The 14,993-nt window shown below is 50.3% G+C and overlaps 1 protein-coding gene across 5 annotated transcripts in view; it reads right to left on the reverse strand.

The window, feature by feature from the left end:
* The window catches only part of IQSEC3 (IQ motif and Sec7 domain ArfGEF 3), a 68,544-nt gene that overhangs the window by 23,072 nt on the left and 30,479 nt on the right, over positions 1 to 14,993 (reverse strand). For all 5 annotated transcript variants that reach the window (XM_039547650.1, XM_039547661.1, XM_039547672.1 and 2 more), the window contains 2 exons: positions 11,210 to 12,303; positions 5,706 to 5,867 (listed from right to left, as the gene is read on the reverse strand). In XM_039547650.1, coding sequence (XP_039403584.1) covers positions 5,706 to 5,867; positions 11,210 to 12,297 — 1,250 coding nt within the window. In that variant the 5' untranslated portion in view covers positions 12,298 to 12,303. The remainder of the gene's footprint in view (positions 1 to 5,705; positions 5,868 to 11,209; positions 12,304 to 14,993) is intronic.

The raw sequence follows: 14,993 nt of genomic DNA on the forward strand, positions 1-14,993 counted from the left end.
CAAAGGAACTTGTGCTCTTCTGTCATTAGGCACTTTTGAAAATACAACCCATAACGTGTTCAAATACCGCAGAGTACCTAGCTACCATGCTGATGATTGTAGATTTCATTGGGTAAGATGAAATTAGATGACAGAGAGAGAGGGAGGGGTAGGTGGGTGGAAGGGAGAGTATTATTCAAGGGTTGTAGGGGCTTGGAAGTCCTGATTTGCGGGTAGTGGGGAATAATTTACCAAACTGGCCAAATCTTGTGCTAGTTAAAGATCTTTACATCTCTAGATATTTAACACGCATTGTGATCTGCACAGAACATTCCTCTTGTCTGCATCCAAATACACTCACTAAGCATGAATTAGAGGTCACATTATTAAAGGACGGTGCAAAAATATTTGTGCAATTATTAACTCTGTTAAATGACAAAAGAACCAGATGGCAGGTCACCTGCCCATCTGCTGAGCGGCGGCCGGTCTTTAATAGCCCAGAATGTCCTTGGAAGCCAACAGGAGTCAAGATACCCGTAGTTTGTGACCTGGGCCGTGCTGCTCAGTACTTGAGTGCACGAGGGAGGCTGGAGACTTTCACAGCTGTTTTAAAGGCTGTCCTATTATTTATTCATTTGGTTTGGTTAATTTAACAGGGCTGTGATAGGAAGAATGCTTACAGCTCACTTTTCCAGCACGAGTGTTTTGTTGCTTTTTATATTAAACTACAGCTAAATTAACACAGTAAATCTCATAAATAATTGAAATGACTTTGCAACAATGGAGGGCAGGATTCTCAGACTCACGTGTGTAATTTGTACCCTCGTGCTCTCAGTCGTGCTCACTGCATGGGTCTATCGCCCACCCAGATATGCTCTGTCAGGGGGACCCAGTCCTGCCACCCAAGCACTTGTAATAATGTGGCTACTTGTGCAGCTGAGAGAAGGAGGGAGGGCACTGGTGCTGCTGGCAGCACTGTACAGCGCAGAAAGAGCATATCTGGGCAGGCTGTAGACATTAAACACACCAATCAATGCACATAGGCTGATACAATAACATACGAGGACACTACTCTGCTGATGGGACTGGAGACACTGGTGCTCTGGTGTTGTGTTAATACACTAAGGCATGGGACTAAGACATCGGAGATGGGTTCTGCCATAGATTCAGTGGGCCAATTCTTGGCTAATTCATGCCAGTGTAACTATTAACTTGAAAGGAAATGCTTCCGATTTACACTGGTAAAGGGGCAATCAGGCTACTGAATGATCTTGGGCAAGTGTGATGGGATGCACTTGCCCCGAACTGGCCAAGAAGAGGCTAAACACACACTCTGGGCAGAGGAAGCCCCGCCCCCTCACCCCTGCTGGACATACTCCAACTGGAGCACTAGTATAAAAGGGAGCAACTCAGCTCCGTCAGGGCTGACCTCTGAGGAGGGAGGATGCACTTTGCAGGCTCCAGCCTGGGAGCTGCTGAAGCCCCAGACTACAGAAGCCAGAGGTGCCGAGACCCAAACGGATACCCAGGTACATAAGGATGCCCCAAAGAGGTTAGAGCTGCACAGGCCGAGAAAGCCGGAGACCTCGGAGACGCCCGGACCATGGTATCAGGGACAGGGTAGGAAGTAGCCCAGGGGGACTAGTTGTTGGAGGGGACATCAGCGTATTGCGGTTGGATCCCCGCTGACTCAGTGGCGAGAACATTTGCCACTGTCAGGGCACTGGGCTGGGACCTGGTGGAGCAGGAAGGGCTCAGGTTACCCTACCCCAGCCACCACTCACTCTTGGGTGGCGGCCCACTCCCCTGACCAGCCACTAGGCCACACAGCCCTGCGGAGGAGGGAAGCCTTATTTACTCTGGCCATTGGGCCAGATCACCCTGAGGGAGAGAGAAGCCTCAGTGACTCTGGCCACTAGGTCACATGACCCTGTGAAGAAGGGCCACTGTAGAGGCTCTGGCCATTAGGCCTTACTGCCCTGAGGATAAGGGTAGCTGGGTGGACTTAACTATGGGGCCACAATGCCCTTACCCCACCCCAAAGGGGAACGGGATGCATTTGCCCCGCGATAGCAAGTCACAGAACTTCTCTGTCTATCTGTAAAATGGACCCAATGATTCTCCTTCCCCTTTGTTAAATGCTTTGAGACCTATGGCTGAAAAAATCTTTGGAGGTGCCATGTGTGATGAGGATGGTGCTCAGGTACATTAACACACCAGGACACACAAGCACTCCCAGCAATACTGACACGCGCAGTAATAATGACATGGCATCTACATCATATTTACACGGGGATGCACGGCACAGGCTCTGTTGTAGGAACCTTTCTCACTCATTTGTTTACCCGAGAGACAGATAAGAACATTGTCAATGGGGGCTGATGCACAACCTAGGGCTAGCAGGAATTATCCACTTACTGCTATCGCAACAACCCCTCTCTCTGCACTGAAGATGGGCTTGGATTTAAAGAGGCTCTGTCTGGAGATGCAGCCCACACATTGCCTGATGGGGAAAAAGGCAATTACTTTTAATGGTGGCGCTCAGCATGAAATGATTTGAGAGACCATGTGTCTCAATTACAGCAGGATCAATACACATGCAGCATATGCGACAGAAAGGCAGGATACATGGTCAGGCACCTGTGGCAATAAAATAACCCTGATATAGCATGGCATTTATGGGCCTTGAAATTTGAACCCAAGTTTGGCTCCTGATTTGACATCTCTTCCTTCCCCACAGTTATCGGGGGGAGGAGGGGGGAATTTGGGTTTCCAGTTCGGCTCAATTCATCACAGGTCCTAACTGTGGAATTTGAGTGTCAACATTCGGGAGAATGGGGGAGGGGGCACATTCCAGGTTCAGGCCCATCTCTGATTTATAACAAGATATTTAGTGCAAACCTTCCATCCCTATGGAAAGAAAGATCTAGCAGAGAGCTATGATACGTGTTGACGGATAGCTGGCTAAGGGCCCATGCTGAGCTTCTCTGGAGAGTCAGCGCTGAGTAATCTTGTCTCCCACTGACTTCAGGGACGACCTCATAGGATCAGGCCCCAAGAGAGCAGAAAGGCAGGTCGCTTTTGTACTCCTGGAGGTGGCTGTTGCTGAGGAGCAGAGCTGAGCAGACACACTGCCTCAAACCCTTCCTGCTCTCACTGCCTTGATTTTCAGGAGAGTTTGGTGTGACGTTGCACTCCATATGTTTTTATGAAAATATGCTAATGAGTTTCAATATAATGTAACTGGAATATGCTTCATGCAAAAGGTCTCTTGTAAGGTATCATTACAAAGCTTATAATCTACGGAGTGTGGTCATCCTATTTGTATAAATGTACCACTTTTGTATCTGAAACTAGAAATATAAAATATAACTCTGAGGGCCTATTGTAATTATGCAAAGTGTGGGCCATTTGTGTGGTTTGGAATCTTGACGACTCTCATTAACCAGGACAATTGTCTGCAGATGGCTCTGTTTTACCTATAAGTCTCCCTGTAGACTGTGTGCTGGCAAGCGGGTAATGAAGTCTTACAGTGACATGTGAACTGGAATCCATCTTTAACCTGGTGCTTTTCCATTGAGAAGGAGGGGGTGGGAACCCAGAGAGGGACAAAGGGTTCCCGCCTTATGCAAAAGATATATAAATGGGTGGAACAGAACAAATGGGGCAGCCATCATGAGGAATCCCCTAGCTACCACCTGAGCTGGAACAAGGGCTGTACCACGGGAAAGGACTGTGCCCAGACTAGGAAGGTGTCCAGTCTGTGATAGAAACTTATTGAAACATCTCTCAGGGTGAGATTTTATCTGTACTCAATTGCATTACTGTATTAGGCTTAGATTTGTGTGTTTTATTTTATTTCACTTGGTAATTCACTTTGTTCTGTTTGTTACTACTTGGAACCACTTAGATCCTATTTAATAAAATCACTTTTTACTTATTGATTAACCCAGAGTATGTATTAATATCTGAGGGGGGCAAACAGCTGTGCATCTCTCTCTATCAGTGTTATAGAGGGCGAACAATTTATGAGTTTACCCTGTGGATTTATGGGTTTAGCCCCACTGGGGGAGTTGCATCTGAGTGTCAAAGGCAGGAACACTTCTGTAAGTTGCTTTCAGTCAAGCCTACAGCTGTTAGGGGACGTGGTTCAGTCCCTGGGTCTGGGTTTGCAGCAGGTTAGCGGGTCTGGCTCAAACCAGGCAGGGCACTGAAGTCCTAAGCTGCCAGGACAGGAAAGCAGGGACAGAAGTCGTCTTGGCACAGCAGGTGGCAGTTTCCAAGGGGGTTCTGTGATCCAACCCGTCACATTTGGCTCTGGCTCTGTCCCAGGCGGTGTTGTTTGTCATGGTCCAAGAGCAGTGCTGAGCCAGCACACAAGCAGTGGGTGTTCCACTTCATCTACTGGTGGAGAGGCCCCTACAGGGGACCCTCCCCTACATGAGTGACCTGAAGGGGAATAGATCCTTCAGGGCTGGGCAGTAAAGGAAGCCCAGGGAGGGAGACCGGCACACAGCCTGGGACCCACAGAGAAGCCAGTCTTGGAGGAAAGCCTGCCACCTCAGACAGGGGCCAGAAGACCAGGTATGACTCCTCCTGTCCCCATTCACCGTCCCACAGTCAGGAGGCAGCAGGTGAGTGATGACCCTGCGGACCATGGTGGGGAGGAAGCCAGGACTGGCTGAAGGCAGGTGCTGGGGAAGCACATATGGGTCTCAAAAAGCCACTAGCAGTCTCCAGCCTGAAGTGCAGGGCTGATGGAAGGGGCTCTGACTTGCAGGACCAGGAGAGAACCAGGGTCAGCGAAGCCTAGCGGAACAACCCACCAAGGGTAGCAGCTGAACAGGAGCAGAAGGGAGCCTGAGAAGCCAATCAGGCAGGGGAACCCAACAGAAATGGCGCTGGAGGCAGCTGTGTGGCGAGATACCCTCCACCCATGGAAGCGGATGAAATGGCACTGTTGGACAGCCCTCGGGGATTGCAAAGGTAATAACCCGTTACTTGAGTGTCTTCTAACCAAGGCTTTCTGAGCACTTCACACACACCCATAGCTTTGGTCCCCATATTTATTATCCCCATTTTATAGACGGACACAGGTCAGTGACAGAGCTGGGAATGGAACCAACTCTCCCGACTCCCCAACCTGTCCCATAACCACAAGGCAGCGCCTCTCCTCCCCTTGTTACCCTGATCACCTTCCACAGCGTGCCACGGGATCTTTAACACCTGAGGAAGCCATGGGGCCTGGTCTCCCTCTTGCTCACCCCAGTTTTACATGCCTATAAATCCAGTGACTCTGGTGGTTCTGGCTGCTGACTCACACCAGTGTGATCTCTCAGTCAGGCCAGGGGCTATTACGTTAACCCTAGCTGGCTGAAGGAGCTCCGGGGAAAGAGATGCTGAAAGGCCAGAACAGCGGCTGCAGCAGCACCAAAGAAAGCAGAGCCGCAGCAGCCCCTCATGATGCAGTAAAGTGTGTGTAGGGGGACAGGACAAGGAGAAGGCGGAGCACGCTCACCGGTGCGGCTGGGGAGGATGTGGGGAAGGGGAGGGGCAGGCATGCTCACTCAGAGTGGGGGGGCAGGGCACTCTCAGAAGGGGCAGGGGAGGACAGAGACGGAGTGGGGAGCACATGCACTTGCAAAGGGAGTTAGGAAGGGGGCAGGGAACACTCACTCAGAAGGGGAGAGCAGTTGGGGGGAGAGGGGAGGGGTCTCCACACTTACTCCAGGACGTCCCTGTTGAACTGTTTCTTGCTGTTGCCCAGGAACTCCCCGATCATCTGGCGGCTGAGGCCCTTGCGCTGGAGCAGGAAATGTGCCACCCCGATGGGCGTGTCCGGGATGAAACCCCGAGAGATCAGGAACTGGATCCCTTTGTCTGGATTTCTGGAAGAGAAGGACAGGGACGGTGAGCCAGACACTCCCTTCGGGGCACCATGGTCTCTGGAAGGAGTCCCCTTGGGGAGTCCTCTCCCACATTCCTCCCATTAATGTGCATGCTAGTGTGGCCTAGGGGATCCATCCAGCCTGCAGGGGGGAAGCCTCATCTGGCCCCGCCATGTCACAGATTAAGGGGGTTAAAATGGGTCTGATTACAAGGACAGAAGCATCCATGGTCCCTGTCCAGCTGGTGTGTCACTCCGTGGGGCAGCCTTGACCACTCAGACTGGGGACTCTACAGGGACTGCGAGTACACTGAGAACCTAGTGGTGAGGACACAGCCTAAACAGGCCATAACCTTCCCCGCAGCCCCAACCCTGGAGCAGCTCTGTGTGTTGTGTCAGTATGTTTGTCCCTCTCTGGCACACTTGCATGTGGCTGGCAGCTGTCTGTACAGCTGTGTACAGCTGGCGCTGGTGTGTGTGTGTGTCACAGCTACTAGCGCTGCAGTGTGGCCACATTTGCAACATTGCAGCACTGCTGGGAGTGATGCATTATGGGCAGCTATCCCAGCGTTCAATTGGCAGCAACATGCTTTTCAAAAGGGGAGGGGGTGAGGGGAGTGGGGAGGAGAGAGAGAGAGAGTGGATTTTGGAGAGAGCCTTTGTGAGCTTGCAAAATCTGAAAAAAATCTGAAAAATCCTCTTTTACTCTTAACCCTCTTTACCTGCAAAGAGCTGCAGCCAGCTGCAGCAACTGGAAGCAGCTCCTCCTTCCTCCCCCCCCCCCCCCTTCCCTTTCCCTCCTTCTCTCCCCCCCTCCTGCCCCTGCCCCCTGCCTGCTGCCTCATAGTGGGTGGGATTAATTGATTGTGATTGTTCATGTTACAGATTGATCACAGCAAACAGGAGCTGTGTTTGTTTTTGAGATGAGAAGAAGTTCACCACACAACAAGTTCACAACAAAACAACAAAACAAACAAAACAAAAACAAAGTAAAAAAGTTAAAAGCATTCTGGGATATCTTCTCCTAATCAACAGGCCAAATGGTGTGTGTGTGGTGTCACACTTGCACTGCAGCAGCAGCAGCACCAGCACTGCAAGTTATACCCCAAAGCAGACCAGGGCCACAGCCAGGTGCAGCCAGCAGAATTGCGCTGGATGTGCCCTGCAGGTGTGTACAGTTACTAATTGCAGCGCTGGAAAGCCTCCACCAGCACTGCAACTCTCAAGTGTAGCCATACCCTCCGTCTGCTTATGGAGCTCTCTGAGAGTTGCACGTGTGTGACTCTGCAAGTGGGTGTGGTTCTGCAAGTGTCTGCGCCTGAGTGTGTGTTGTTTGTGTGCACCTCTGCACGTGTCTTCATGAGCATCTCTGAGATCATGTGTGTTTCTTTGCACAAATATACATGATACGTGTGTAACCCATGTGTGTTTATGTGTGTGTGTCTGGGTGCAGGTGTATCTATGTGGCCCTGTGTGTGTGTGAGCATGTATGTGTGAGTGTGCATGTCTGTGTATGGCACACAGGGGCGTACTGAAGGTTTGCATGAATCTCTTTTGTCCCTATTCCCCTGCCCCTCTGGCAGGCTGTCACTTGTGATGCACTCTAGCAGACAGCACTCTGGCTGTCAGTCAGATGCACAGGGAAATCGGTGAACACTGAGATGATTTCCAAATTCCTCATGGTTCTCCAATCCAGGGTGGTTGGTGCTTCCTCGTGAGGGAGGCAGGAATGTCCCATTTCTGTCGTTAGCCCTGGCGCTGGGGAATTTTGCAAAGGCTAAATGAATGAATTTGCACAAGCAGCTTCTTGGGGGAAACAGCACAGTTCACAATAGCACATGAGTGCTTGATTCCTCCGTGACTTCCACTGCTCAGATCTACCGGGTGATTCGGGACTGTGCAAACAACTCCTCCGTACCCAGGATGGAACAGCATGCCAGAGAGTGCATCGTCCCCTGTAGGAGAGCCCCATGGGGCTGACAAGAGTGCATGTACCAGAAATATACCCAATACCATGGAATTACATGAACAGAATGAACTGAAAATTGATGAAGTGACAATCCTAGTGGAAAAACAGCAACTCATTCCATTCAGTATGCACATGGGAGTTTGGTCAAATACCCCAGTGAACAACCCAGGCTCACTTAGCCCATTAAGCGCTACTTAACACACCATGTACATCGGGCAAAATGCACTTGCCGTGCTACCCCACGAGGCTTGTGTGTCACCTCTGAAGAGTCAGTGTAAAGAACACTTCCAAACCCAAGCATTACAAGGGGTTGAGTTGTGTTGAATTCAAATTCAACAGTGAAAGAGTTTGGAAAGTGCACCTGCAAATGCACCTCTGGGGCACCTCAGCAGATGCCCAAATGCCAGGGGCTGATCTCAGCTACTGGTGCAAATCCAGAGTAATTCCACTGAAGCCAGTGGGTTTACTCTGGATTTACCCCAGTGTACCTAAGAGCTGAATGTGGCCTGTGAATGGAACTGTCATACCATGGGGATGGATGTACGGGTTGGGGAAAGGAGGGTGGGGGGAAAAGGATGGTGCAGGAAAAGTAACAAACAGGAAGATGTAAAATAAAGCAGGTCCCAGCCCCCATCTCCCTTTCATTTACATTTCATCAGTCGCACGCTCCCTTGGCTGCAACTAGAAGATAATATGATGTACACACTCGAAACTCCCATTGACTAAAAAGGAGCTTTCCCCCTGCTTTTGCCAGAGGCAGAATTTGTTCCCCATAAAATACCAATAGGTGTGATGCACTCTCAAGTAGCACAGTGACTGAATGCCACACTGTGCTCTGTGCCAGTTACCTTCATTTATTGTATCCACATTATGTATCTTACATCTCCACTTACATCACTTCTGAATTTGGCCCCTGGTGTTCTCCTCTGTCCCTGAGACGCTAAGCCTGGCCAGTATGCGCTGCGGGATTCTTACAGTCTTGCTGGCTTTCCCTCCACCTACACAGCTAGCTGCCCACGCAGAAACACAGTTATTAGAGCAACACTGCATCATAAGGAATGCTCCAGCCCAGGAATTCCACCCCCTCGCTATGGAGTGCGGACTGGGTAAAGTGCCACAGCATAAAGGCAATCACTACGTTCCCAGGGGCCAGGTCCAATCCAGAGTATCACTTGCTGAAAGCTCAGATGGGGACTAAATAGCACAGTGAGATTGCTAATAGACCACGGAGCCTGTCACTTTTCAGTCAGGCCAGTGGTGACTGTTCGATGGCACTATAAGAAATGGGTTTTCTGGGCTCAGGCTAGTTTCTAGTAGGCAGCATCCACATCACTATAAGTACCAAGTCTCCCTACTGAGACTTCCTCTTTGCTGGAAGTCTCAGTAGGGAGGCTAAGGACTGCATGGGCTATATGGACTGAACTGCCTTCTCAGCCCCAGAGACAGTCCCCTCTGGGGCTCACTGGTGTGTCTCTGCAGAAGAAGCTTGTCCTACTGCTGCCCTTTCTGCACAAGTGCCTAAACAGAAGACTTCACTCTCCCAGACTGACAAGCTGGCACCTTCCCTCTTCCCAACTAAATGTCTTTCCGAAAAAACTGACTCTGACAGGTGACAGGCACGGGACTGGTCACAACCAGGTGGAAGGCATGGCCAGGAGAATGTGGTTCTGAACAATGCGTATTTGACATGACTCCAGTCACACAGAGACCTAAGAGATGTGGTGAGCTGGGTCAGCGAGTGGAAGAAGACCAAAGCAGTCAACAAGCTGCTGATTCATCTTATGTGCATCAGCCAAAGTGACTGCAGGAGTTGCAGGGAAAAAACATTCACACCCCTGCTTTACCATCAGCTCAGTGCTCATGTCAGCTACATACACAATTCGAGCCAGACGAAGACAGATTGGTGCAGGCACAGTTGCCAGGCATGTCTGCGAATATATAAACATTTAGCTTGCAAAAAGCTGAGCACTGAGTCCATCTTCAATAAAACACCCATTCAGACCCAAACAGACCTGAGGCCTGTCTCTGTAAAACAACTGGGCAGACCTGAGCCTGTCTCCTATGTAACCAACCCTGTGTGCCACAAACCCACCTCCAGTGTCCATCTTCTCTGTGCTCCAGTCTCCACACGACTGCCAGCCAGACCTGAGGACACCCCAAGCCTCTTTCTGATAGAACATATTCAGACTTGTTCATGTTCCATTCCCATCTCAGGAAAAATGTCCACCCACATCTCTGTATGCCCCTAAATCTGTCTCAGGGTAAAACATCCATCCAGAACCAGGCCCAAACCTATCTGGTAAACACCCAAAAGATGTGGGTGTGCTCTGAGACCATCTCTATAAAGCACCCATCCAGACCCCTTTGTCCTCAAATCACTGACTTCATAATTCACATACCCAATCCATGTGCATCACTCACTCATCTCCTATCCAGGACAGTGTGTACCCCATAAAAAGGCCCATCTTAATGTGTGTGTGCAAAATTTCCCCCTAGTATGCAGCCTGGGCTCTCCTCAGAAATCATTCTGCTAATGTCACCATCCAGGGACTGGAATGAATACCAAAGTGAAGAGTGATATGATCAGATTGTGAAAGGGCAAAGAACTGTATTTCTCAGGGTTCATTGCAGTCAAGAGCGTCTCATCTACAGGCAATGAGCAAACCCAAAGTTCCTCATAGAGCCTCAGTTGCCTTCCGCAAATCCAAGGTACGTGACTTTCCACATTACCTCTTCTGACTCAAATCTCTAGGCTGCTCTGCCTTTCCTTTCACACCGACAGCTTTTTTCACAGGGCATTGTTCTGAGCTACATGATAGATTGTGATGACTAAATTGGATCTGTCAGGTGAAAAATTCTCCCCAAAATACTGAAGGAAAACAGCAGCTGGAGCACCCCCCTGAGCTAGTTAAGCTCTTGGCACTCTAAACACAAGGCCTGGGTTCAGTTCTCATTCAGAAAAGCCCCACAGTGAGTAACCAGGGCTTGGGGACAACCCCAACCCTAGAGTGCCCTGTTGTCACTAATGAGCGGGGGCCTGTGTCCTATCCCCAGCTGGACAATCCTCTCGTCTGGACAATGGCTGGGGTTCAAGCTTCAGCACTCTGGACAGTAACCATGGGGTTTTGGGTTCACTCCCCAGCTTTGGTGGAGTATCAGGACAGCAACCAGAGAACCTAAGTTCACTACTTTCAGGGCAAAGCCCCTGCACTGTAGACTGGGGACCTGAGTTCAGTCGCCTGGAGGTTGCACCCTGGAACATAAATGAGTTACAACTAGGGATGAATCTAGCCCAATACCTTTTATAGCTTCTTATTGTCATCAGTGGAGAAAGCCATGTGAGATTAAAGGATTTAGTCCCATTAGCCACTTACATGTTAAAGAGGTTCAGCCCAATGCGGTACAGCCGCTTCCTCATGGTGTCTGTGGAAAGCGTGGGAGATTTGCAGCTGGCTGGATTCTCACAGTGGTACCGTGGGAGGCTCAGAATCATGGCCTGCAGCGCTTCCTTAGAAGATACCTCAGATGCCGACTTGGCTGACGTGGAGGTGCTGCTGCTGCTCAGCTGCTCTGAGTTGTCTGCATTTTCAGACTCAGAGCCCTTGCCCTGCCCAGTTTCATTGTTTGAGTCAAACTGGAGTTTCTGCACCACCATTTGTCCTTGCTCCATCACCCCTCCCCCCAAACCGTTGGTGTTAACGTTCACCTCGGTGAAGGTGTGACTGTTCTGGAGGACCCTGGTGTCCGGCAGCCCTTCCAGGGCAGCCTGGGCCTTTTTGTCTTCCTTTTCCCCATCCCCTGGGCCTTCTTCAATTCTGGCAGCTTGAGAGAGCCCAGCCTGGGCACTGCTGCCAAGACAGTTTGCCATGGACACCGAGGTAGAAGATGAGACTGAGATATTCTTGTTGTCAATCTGGACTGTGACATCCCGGAAGGCCATCATGAGGGTGCTGCTGCTCTTGGGCAAAGTATCTGGCAGCAGTCCCTCCTCCTTCTCTTGCTCCTTCAGTTCAGCTTCCAAGTCCTGGTTCGGCTGCATTGAGCTGGCGCTGAAGGTTTCTCTGATCTGGTATGAGCTGCCATCTTGAAGGGAACACATGGTCTTCAGGCTCCATGTACTGAGAGCGTCATCAATAGATTTGGCCAGGGACTGAACCTGCTCTGTGAAAGAGTCCTCCAATTCAGTCAGGGCCCCGCTGATGGTCACTGGCAAAGATGGAGACCTCACCAAGGGAATGCCAACAAAGTTGTACCCTTCCATCAGGGCTTTATCAGCAGAGAAACTTTCAGAGTTCTGGACCCGGACTTTTCTTAATGAGATTCGGCGGGGCATGCGGCTCTCCAGCAGGGAGTTCCGGATCTTCTCAAAGTTTTTGCTGAGTTGGTACTGGCGGAAGGCAGTCTGGATGGTGCAGGCTGCCCTGCGAGAGACCAGGTGCCCTCCGTATTTGTGCTCTAGCATTTCGATCTGAAACACACACACAAACAAGATTTTTAATTGACTTGAAACTTTGACTTGACTTTGAAAGCTGTCCATGACCCCAATTTATACACTGATTAGTTAGCAGTGACACTCAGTGGGACCTCCACTACTCCATTAGCTTTTTTCCACACTGAGGTGCCCTGGGGATGTCTGCTGGGATTGCAACAGAAGGGGGTCCCTCATAGCAGTGCCCTGGCCATGCCTGCTGGAGCACTGACCGTGTGGACTTCCTCAGAGCTGTGCCTTGGGAATGCCAGCTGGGGTATCCGCAGTGTGAGCTTCCTCACCGCTGTGCCCTGGCAAAACACCAGCAGTGTGAGCTTCCTCATGGTCATGGCCTGGCAAAGCCAGCTGAGACACTGGCACTGTGAAATGTGCACACTGCTGCCCTGACAACAGGACACCAGCCTGTGAAATTCTTTGGAGTAGAGTCTTGTCAATGCAAGGACAGCACTCCTGCAGTGCGACCCTCACAAAGCTCCATTCTACATCCCTCCGCTACCTCAGCAAAGTGCCTCTAGAGAAAGGGGAAATCACTGAGAAGAAGAAAAACACTAAGGAATGTTAACTGTTAAACTAGGGCTCGGATTAAAAAATTATGGACCCAATCCTGTGAATGAGTGTCCTCAACTTCCATGGAAGTCAGTGGACGTTGAGGTTGCTCAGCATGTGACAGAAGTGCTCCACATTTCTCTGGGTCACACCCCTATATAAGCTCCACTCTTTTGCCCAGTGCACTTTGTGTTTTTTAGGTACCAACCAACCAAACGAAAACAACTCAGGGAGAAAAAGAAAACTGGTCTGAAAGATGAGAAACTTTCATTTTAAAGGATGAGAAAAGTTATTAAGAATAAATGCCAGCAGACTCTAGACTATGCAATACCTCCTGAGCTGCTAATCTCTTTCTTTCTCTCTCTCTCTCACACACACAGCTAGGACGGACACACATACACACATACACACACAGCTAGGACGGACACACACACACACACACAGAGCAAGAGCTAGGAGACATAGGACACAAACACACACACAGAGCTAGGAGACATGACAACTTTAGTCAGAGCAAACTAGCCATGAGGCCTACCCTGGGCACTTCATTATCGTTGTTTCTGTGCCACAATCTGGCCAGTTGCTCACATGAACCCACATGCTGTTTCCTTTTCCCAGTCCTTCATTTTTGCTCTGCAAGTGAAGCCCAAGACATGTGCCAGAGGAGGATGCTGTCTGTCTGCTTCATACATCACCCCAGCCTCAGTCCCGGTGAGTGAGCAGTAGGGACAATGTGGGGGGATGAAGATGAGGGATGATGATGCTGAGGGAAGCAGAAAGGACAAACCCTAATTATCCCCATTGAGATGTGACTAAACTGCTGAGCCTGGCAGGCCTCTCACGTGTCTGATAAAGGACTTTATTCTGCACAGCGCATGTACAGAGTGGGGGGGTGAGAGAGAGTGAGAATGTCAGGTAGAAATTAGGCACAGGACAGGGAGCATAGGCAGGTTCAATCCTGCATTAACAAGTGAACTGTTGCATGTCCACCAAGTTATTTCTGCTTATTGACAGGATCAAGGGCAAAAAGGGGAGCACATGGTTAATTGCCTTATATACAGAGGACAGGCCCATTCTCAGACACACCGTGTCCGCCTGCATTGCACGCCTTTCTGGTCCCACAGTTTCAAGAGTGGGTGTGCAAAGACCTTGAGGTTTATTACGTGCTCACTGTGGACAGGACCAGATTCAAGCATAGGCAGACTACGGCGGTTTCTAGGGTCCCCGCTCCTGGAGTCATGTGATTGCATCAGAATCTCAGCTTTCTTTTCTTTTCGGTAGGTTTCTGGACCTCAGAGCTGCAAAGTTAACCTTCAGAAAGTGAACCGAGTACCTGCCTGCGTCTGCAGAGAGCCTGGAACAATAGCTTTAAGAATTGTCCCATGCGTCTCAGTAAGCTATTAACTACAAGATCTGCCGCTGTGGGAGTGAGAGGGGCTTTTGCAGATGCCAGCTCACTAGATGACTGTGTGTGGCAGGTGGAGAATGCTATGGGCCCAGTCCTCCACCCCTACAGATACACCCCAGCTGCTGGGTTAAGTACTAAGGTACTGACTACTGCCACCCCTCACCTCTGTAGGGGGGAGAAAGCATGCGGTCCCTACTGGACTCCAGGGGAGGGCCCTGCTGCTGCTCCTGGACAGGAGAAGGGAGCCCGTGCCACTCCAAATGGGAGGTGGGGCCACAGTGCAGGGGCAGAGCCTGTATTATAGTGTGCCTGGGACCCTGGATTGTCTTACGCAGCCCGTAATGCAGAGGACGACACCTAGTGCCCACCCATAGGCCCAGATTCTCCATTGCCTTGGACAATCATTTATACCAGTGCAATGTGGGTGCCAAATCCTGCCAGATCAGAATGGGAACCATTTGCACTTGCTTAGCACGGGTGTAAATAATGGCCCCAGCTGAAGTGCAGTGGCAGATCTAGCCCCGAGCCCTTGCTCAGACTTGTCCCGGAACACACCAGCTTTGCACATCCTGCTGCTCGCCAGGTAAGTAAGTACCTGCCGAATCAAGGTCAAAGTACCTTCAGACCATTTATCCCTACAAAGAAATTGTGGAGCCAGCTGTAATGACAATAGGACTTGTCAATGGTCTTAGCAGAGGAACTAGGCCTCTGTTTG

This window comes from Mauremys reevesii, linkage group 1, assembly GCF_016161935.1.
Source record: "Mauremys reevesii isolate NIE-2019 linkage group 1, ASM1616193v1, whole genome shotgun sequence".
Taxonomy (NCBI): Eukaryota; Metazoa; Chordata; order Testudines; family Geoemydidae; genus Mauremys; species Mauremys reevesii.